This window comes from Suillus subaureus (assembly GCF_016647635.1).
Source record: "Suillus subaureus strain MN1 chromosome Unknown BJ212scaffold_554, whole genome shotgun sequence".
NCBI classification, from domain to species: Eukaryota; Fungi; Basidiomycota; class Agaricomycetes; order Boletales; family Suillaceae; genus Suillus; species Suillus subaureus.
In genome coordinates, this window is record NW_024539110.1 from 1 (window position 1) to 8099 (window position 8099).

The 8099-nt window shown below is 43.2% G+C and overlaps 1 protein-coding gene across 1 annotated transcript; it reads left to right on the plus strand.

Moving 5' to 3' along the window:
• Positions 1–2934: 2934 nt before the first annotated feature.
• Positions 2935–3671, plus strand: BJ212DRAFT_1490861 (uncharacterized protein; the record flags this gene model as incomplete). Its single annotated transcript, XM_041341474.1, has 3 exons — positions 2935–3024; positions 3079–3346; positions 3427–3671. 3 exons carry the CDS (start codon positions 2935–2937, stop codon positions 3669–3671), a joined length of 603 nt encoding a protein of 200 aa, XP_041184863.1.
• Between the last annotated feature and the right edge of the window lie 4428 nt (positions 3672–8099).

Sequence of the window (8099 nt, forward strand, 5' to 3'; positions counted from 1 at the left end):
CCTTGGTATGAAGAAGTAATTTGTACTAGGCAGTTAGCAACTAGCACTACTTATCCTAAGAGGCACAAGTTAATTGATCGGCCTGAGAGGACTGCTATTGAAGCACTTCCTTCAATTATGTGTGAGGGAAGTACAGTGGCTCAAAAAACTGTCCGCATGTTTTGACATTTTCACTATCTATGATATTGTGTGAGAATGAACAAATGCGTCAAGGACATGCTTATACCACATTGTAGTATGGCTTCAGGGCTTTCATTTGAGCCCTACACCGTGGGAATCGGTGGAGATATGGTGGAGATACAAGGCTTACAAAATCATGACTCATGCAGACAGTTTTTTGAGCACATATTAAAACTATATAAATCATCATTTATGACACCATAGCAATCATGCCACCATTAAATAAATTATAAAGTGGTGTCATTATGTCATTTTAAAACCATATCTAACTATACAAACCAAAAATTTCCATATGTCATGGTTATATTCACCATGAAAGCCACCCCTCCTGCTCAAAGGGATAATATCCTCTCTCTTTCCTATTCTGGCCTCTCTGCTTGTCAAATTTCCTCTAGAACTGGAGTATCCAAGTCCACTGTGGCCAAGTTCATCAAAGAAAGTCACACAGACAAGGAAAACTTCTGTGAAGGGCGTCCATCCAAGCTCACCTCTACTGATAGGAGGGCTATTATTCAACATATCACTACAGGAATGGCTGATAATGCTGTCAAGGTCACCTATTATGTCAATTCCACCATCACATTCCCTGTCTCTTCACACACTGTGAGAAACATTCTCAAGATAGCTCATCTCAGGTCAGTAACAAGGAAGAAAAGGCTCTCCTCTCTATCACACATATGCAGAGATGACTAGCACCCTTCTTTTTTCACATATATACCTTGCCATCTGACCCAATCCTATTTATTGTGGTCTTATATGATCATATAACATGCTTCCAGTCCATGTAATCCAATTCTGATGGGCTAAGGCAAAGGTTAGTCATCTCTGCATATGTGTGATAGAGAGGAGAGCCTTTTCTTCCTTGTTACTGACCTGAGATGAGCTATCTTGAGAATGTTTCTCACAGTGTGTGAAGAGACAGGGAATGTGATGGTGGAATTGACATAATAGGTGACCTTGACAGCATTATCAGCCATTCCTGTAGTGATATGTTGAATAATAGCCCTCCTATCAGTAGAGGTGAGCTTGGATGGACGCCCTTCACAGAAGTTTTCCTTGTCTGTGTGACTTTCTTTGATGAACTTGGCCACAGTGGACTTGGATACTCCAGTTCTAGAGGAAATTTGACAAGCAGAGAGGCCAGAATAGGAAAGAGAGAGGATATTATCCCTTTGAGCAGGAGGGGTGGCTTTCATGGTGAATATAACCATGACATATGGAAATTTTTGGTTTGTATAGTTAGATATGGTTTTAAAATGACATAATGACACCACTTTATAATTTATTTAATGGTGGCATGATTGCTATGGTGTCATAAATGATGATTTATATAGTTTTAATATGTGCTCAAAAAACTGTCTGCATGAGTCATGATTTTGTAAGCCTTGTATCTCCACCATATCTCCACCGATTCCCACGGTGTAGGGCTCAAATGAAAGCCCTGAAGCCATACTACAATGTGGTATAAGCATGTCCTTGACGCATTTGTTCATTCTCACACAATATCATAGATAGTGAAAAATGTCAAAACATGCGGACAGTTTTTTGAGCCACTGTAAGTGAGCGAAGGAGTTATAACCTATGTTGGCCTAAGAAACTAGAATGTGGACCGTATGTATACCTTTGAATTTCTATGCCAAGGAATCAACTGTGAGCACGGGCAAAAATCAACCGATGTTAGTATCACAAGAGCAGGATGAACCATTGGAAGATATGTGCGAGCATATTGGATGTCAGATGCCAGTGCAACAGATGTAACATGCATGAAATCAACCATGCTCTATGGAGCAGCTGGTCGCAAGGGATATAGCATAAGTGAAGAACAGTGCTAAACTACCAGTCATGGGTTGGGTATTCTTGCAAGAGCTTTAGGGTAAGATCCTAGTGGTATGGAACTTCAGAGTGGTCGAATTGTGCAGGATTGTCAAGAAAGAGCAAAATAGATGGATTGCACAAGGTCTACAAAAATAACATGAGAATGACTCTCCTATAGAGCTGAGTCCAGGGGAAAGGGAACTACTCAATCGTATATACTGTGGTCATTTATATCATAGTGTGTGAATGTCCAGAGTGTGTAGGCAAGAATTGTAGTGTAGTTAGTGAGCGCGCAATGAGTCTATAGGTAATAAGACATCATGCACTGTGGAACATGAGTAGACGTGTAATAAGACCTGCAGCTCATTTAGCAATGACATTTGGGAAAAATAACGCACCAGCGGAGATAGGTGGACATGGATAGGACATGGGAGGGCAGATTCCTAGGACTGGACCGGAGTAAGAGCAGATGGGTCGATATATATGGATTTAATGATCCACACTTTATCTCCTTTTCTGAAGGTGAGAAGAACTGTGCTATCAATCATACATGCCTAGTACCAGTATGATCATCACATCTGCAGGAGACTCAAATACTGACTGTCCTCAGTCAGTTGCACATTGGGACTTGGACTTGTCAGAATTTTTGGATTGATGAGGGCACATGACCGTGGAATTCTGGGTACAGTAGAGTTTGTGGACCAGTTCTGGATTGAATAGAGATGTGGAGTGCAGAGTTTGGTGATTTTCATGTGGACAATGGAAGAAGTGTGGACACACAGTGGATGTGATCATGCTTCCCTATAAGTTCCTCTACTTCTTTTCCTATCTCTCATCTCTACCATTGATAACATATCTACCTTTACTTTCAATTTTTCCAATGTCATTGACCTTGCTGCTGACAGAATCCAGCGCACATTTGCTGAGTTACATGCCCACATGGTCAACTTGGCTGACCTTATGCCTAAAGATCAACCTGATCTGATGGCTTGCAAGGAAGAGTGGTGCCATGATTGGGTCAAGCTATTGGTGAGTGCTTTTTGTACCTTTGCGCACTTACTGCCCTTTCTAATGGTCTTTCAGGCTGACTTAGAAAAGTGCTCGATGGATGGCAAGACCCATAATTTGAGCCTTGCCCTTGCTCCTGAGGAGAGTGCAAAAGGTTGTAAGGCTGAAGAAGCACACATTCACTTCCATGAGCAAATACACACTTTCAAGATCAAGGCCGAATGCCAGGCCAAGGAATGTGCGCATTTAGAAGAGGAGAAGCAGTTGAAGGAAAAAGGCAAGGGAAAGGAGAAGAACGCCGCTGGAGAAGACTTTGTGATGGAGGATGGCCAGGAAGAGGCCAGTGAAGTACCACTGGTTCCTCTAAGGACATCTGTGACCTTATGTGCTGCCCGGTCTCATCACCTGAACCCCCTGTTACAGTCTCTGAGGATGAGGAACCCAATTCTCCTGTGTGCATTGAAAAGTGCAAGCTGCCTGAGGGTGAAGATCTGGAAGACTTCGACCTGCTTGTCAATGCGAATGTGAGTGATGAAGACTTGCTTATGGAGGGTCAGGTGCGTGCCCTCTATGCTAGGGTTTCCACTATGCATGGGATGATGCTGGAGGTGATGAATGAGTTGGATGTTATTGCAATTTACTACAAGAAGAGAAGGTGGTTTCTGTAGATAGTTTTCCCTTTTGACTTGAATCAACACACATGTACATTAGAATACCCTTGGATAGCGTCAAATGGAAGTGTTTTGACCAGTTGGAATCCTTGGGTGCACACCTTGAGTCCTAAGTGTCCAGTATCCATATCCCATGTCCATGTCCTATGTTCCGGTCCTACTCCACTGGGTGCCTAAGAGATAAGTGAGATAAAATGAGCATGTGTGCACACTGCAGAAGAAGTGGAAAGATATGTGTCACTTGTGGGTTTCTGCCCAGCTTGTCTTCCTTGTTGCGCTATCATCCTCTATCCCTGCTGTGCAGTGGTGTGGTCAAATCCTTGGTACATATCAATGTGCGTGGTGCACTGCCTACACATTCAAAGAGAATTTGTATGGTAATCATTGAGCGTGTGTATAATCTAGTCCTTCAGCAATGTCTGTGTGTGATTAGGGTCTACAGTGGCTCAAAAAACTGTCCGCATGTTTTGACATTTTTCACTATCTATGATATTGTGTGAGAACAAACAAATGCGTCAAGGACATGCTTATACCACATTGTAGTATGGCTTTAGGGCTTTCATTTGAGCCCTACACCGTGGGAATCGGTGGAGATATGGTGGAGATACAAGGCTCACAAAATGGTGACTCATGCGGACAGTTTTTTGACTCAAGTATTTTACAATAATAACCAGGTATTCTAGTATTTTGTATGACCTCCCTTGGCTTTAATTACTGCCTCTATCCTTCTAGGCATACTCTCAATTAATTTCTGGCAATCCTCAGCTGTGATCTTCCCCCATTCCACTGCTACTCTCTCCCAAAGCTCCCATACTCCTTTAGGGGGGTTTTCATAGGCTTGAAGCTTTTTCTTGAGTGTTCCCCAGAGATGTTCAATGACATTGACATCAGGAGACTGTGCTGGCCAGTCAAGAACATTGATGTTATGTTCTTCAAACCATTCCTTAGCTCTTCTGGATGTGTGCTTGGGATCATTATCCTGTTGGAAAATGATATCTTCTTCATCAATCCCTGATTCTGCCAAGCTAGGCAGCAAGTGGTCATTTAAAATGTCCACATACTGCTCAGCATTCATCTTCCCCTCAACCTCAGCAAGCATTCCCACACCATTCCATCCCATACAGCCCCATACCATTAAAGAACCTCCTCCAAACTTGACAGTCCCATTAACCTCTCTGTCTGTTAGGCCATCTCCCTTCTTTTTCCATACATATACCTTCCCATCTGACCCAATCCTATTGATTTTGGTCTCATCTGACCATATAACATGCTTCCAGTCCTCTACAGTCCAGTGTTGATGAGCTAAGGCAAAGGCTAGTCTTCTCTGCCTATGTTTGATGGAGAGAAGAGGCTTTTTCTTCTTTGTTACTGCCTTGAGATGAGCTGCCTTGAGAACATTCCTCACAGTTTGTGAAGAGACAGGGGTAGTGATGGTGGAATTGATATAATGGGTGGCTTGGACAGCATTATCAGCCTTTCCTGTAGTGATATGTTGGATAATAGCCCTTTTGTCAGTAGAGGTAAGCTTGGATGGACATCCTCCACAAGAGTTTTCCTTGTCTGGGTGGCTTTCTTTGATAAACTTGGCCACAGTGGGCTTGCATACTCCAGTTCTAGAGGAAATTTGGCAAGCAGAGAGGCCAGCATAAGACAGAGAGAGGATATTATCTCTTTGAGCAGAGGAGATGGCTTTCATGGTGATTATGACTATGATACATGAGATATTCTGGTTTATATAGTTAGATATAGTCATAAAATAACATAATGACACCACTTCATAATTTATATAATAGTAGCATGATTTTTGTGGTGTCATAAATAATGATTTATATAGTTTTAATATACACTCAAAAAACTGTCCACATGAGTCATCATTTTATAAGCCTTATGTCTCCACCATATCTCCACCGATTCCCACGGTGTAGGGCTCAAATGAAAGCCCTAAAGCCATACTACAATGTGGTATAAGCATGTCCTTGACACATTTGTTTGTTCTCACACAATATCATAGATAGTGAAAAATGTCAAAACATGTGGACAGTTTTTTGAGCCACTGTACAACTACCTACAAAACTCATACATTTTTACGACTTTTGAGTTTTGGGTTTTGGGTTTCAATGTTCAGGGTTTGATGTTTGGGCTTCAGGACTCAGTACTCAGTGATTCGAGTTTCAAAATTTGTTTTGATGTTTGAGTTTCAAGTTTCAGGTTTTGGGTGTCAGGTTTATGTTTATGTGTGATAACAACTACCTCGCCCCACCCGTCAATATAATATATATCACTAACTCAGCCTATATGTCCATATGTCCATATAGTATACAAATACCTTGGCCCTTACGTCTATGGACTGTCTTCCAAGGTATTGCTGGATTCCGAGTCAACAGGGCGCTTGGCTGTGTTGACTTTGATTGACATTGACAGAATCCAAGTCTGAATGTCATTGATGACTTGGATCAAAACTAGTGCAACAGCATTGCTCATATGTCCATATAGTATACCAATACCTCAGCCCATACATCTAAATGATATATATCTGGGCCCACCTGTCTATATGACATCCCCCTATGTTGGCCCACCCGTCTATGTAATATACCCTATGTCAGCCCACCCATATATATAATAAATATTTCACTGCCCCATCGGCCCACCCATCTCTATAATAATATCTGCCATACATCTCTCTTTAGCCCAGCTGTCTATAATATATGTCTATCCTTCTCTACATATTGCCCAGATGGGCCCACCCATCTCCATTGGTAATAATATTTCTCCCAGCCCATCCACCATCATCGAGGATATTTATAACATCAGCATAGATGGGCCCACCTGTCCCCATCAGAAATAATATCCCTCCTGGCCCACCCATCAACATTGAGGATATACATAACATCGGCCCATAGTCCGCTGGCCTGTATAATATGGAGTTTGTCACTGAAGGGGCTCCCATCAAAGCTGACCAAGTTGACTGTATTCTGGGCGGAACTATTTTCCCCATTCACTGATGCAATGTCCTTCATCAATGGTGATATTAAATAAGTATGGGGTGAACTTCTTCAATTTTCACAATGACCTCTCAACATGCTTGTCAGATATGTGTTAAGAACCATGTTGCTCAAAGGAGAGAGAGACTGACTCAGAGGGGCTTGGCCTCAGCTCATATGCTGTGCCCCTTACCCGAGTATGTGCCCTTCATTTCAGAGGGAGTCCAATGATGGTCTGATGAAGTCCGGAGGACTTCTGGAGGCTGGCTACTCTGGTGGAGTGCTAGAGGACTTCCAGAGGAGTGCAGGAAATATCCAAAGGAGCACAGGAGAGTTCCAGAGGAATGCAGGAAGTGCTCAGGAGAGTTCCCACTGCAAGGTAGTACTTCTACAGGAAATGGGATGGAAGGGTAGGAGGTCCAGAGGACAGGAGGACAGGAGGACAGGATGTCTGGAGGTACACAGAACAGGACATGGAGGTATGGAAGACAGGATGTCTAAGGGTTAGGAGGACAGAACATCTGAAGGACAGGACATCCAGAGGTCCAGAAGGAATAGGGGCTATATCAGACAAAGTCTGATGTAGAAGCAAACAGAGGTAGACTACCCTTAGGTAGAGTTGGAGAGACGGGAAGTGGACCAAAGTCTGGAGAGAGGGTAAGTGCCAGAAAGGCAAGACTCCAATCTAGGGAAGCAATCCCTAGACTTGGGACAGAGACATAGGGGACAAATCTGAAGGTCTGGAATTCTGGCCTAGGGAATCCATCCCTAGGCCTTATGGAAAAGGACAAGACTCAGATGGACTGAAGTCCAGAAGAAGATTGGGCAAATAGAACAGGATCTAAGATGATATTCAAACTAAGGAAACTACAGGAGTATCTACAGGGGTTATATACTGGACAATATCTGAGGGGATCAGTAAGCAAAGGAGCAAGGCTATGTACGAGCATGTGGAAACACATTAGTAAGTAAGACAGAACATAAGTAAATGAACTTGGAGATGAAGACTCATACAAGGATCAATAAGCAAGACGGAACAAGAGGTAACTGAAAGCCGGAAAGGCAGAGATGCCTAAATGGGGATAGGCACAGGATATCAGACAGAGGGTGGGAATAGGTCCGGAGATCTGGGGATCCGGAAGACAAGGTGGATACAGGACTGGGATATGAGAAGGTGGATATAGTCCTGAATCCAAGACAAGGTGAAGTCTGGATGTCTTGTTAGATGGAGTGTGCATAGGGTGGATGGGACAGAGGGGTATGGATCAGGCTAGCAGTGGAGATCCAATGGTCCAGAGCTCAGGGGTAAATCCGGAGCATAGTCGATCCTGCTGAAGTGTGGAGCACACAGCAGAAGGGGATCTGGGAATGAGTTGGATATGAAGTGGGGTCCGGACATAGGCTCGGAGGCGTGGGAATATGATGGAATGTGGGTCTGGATTGT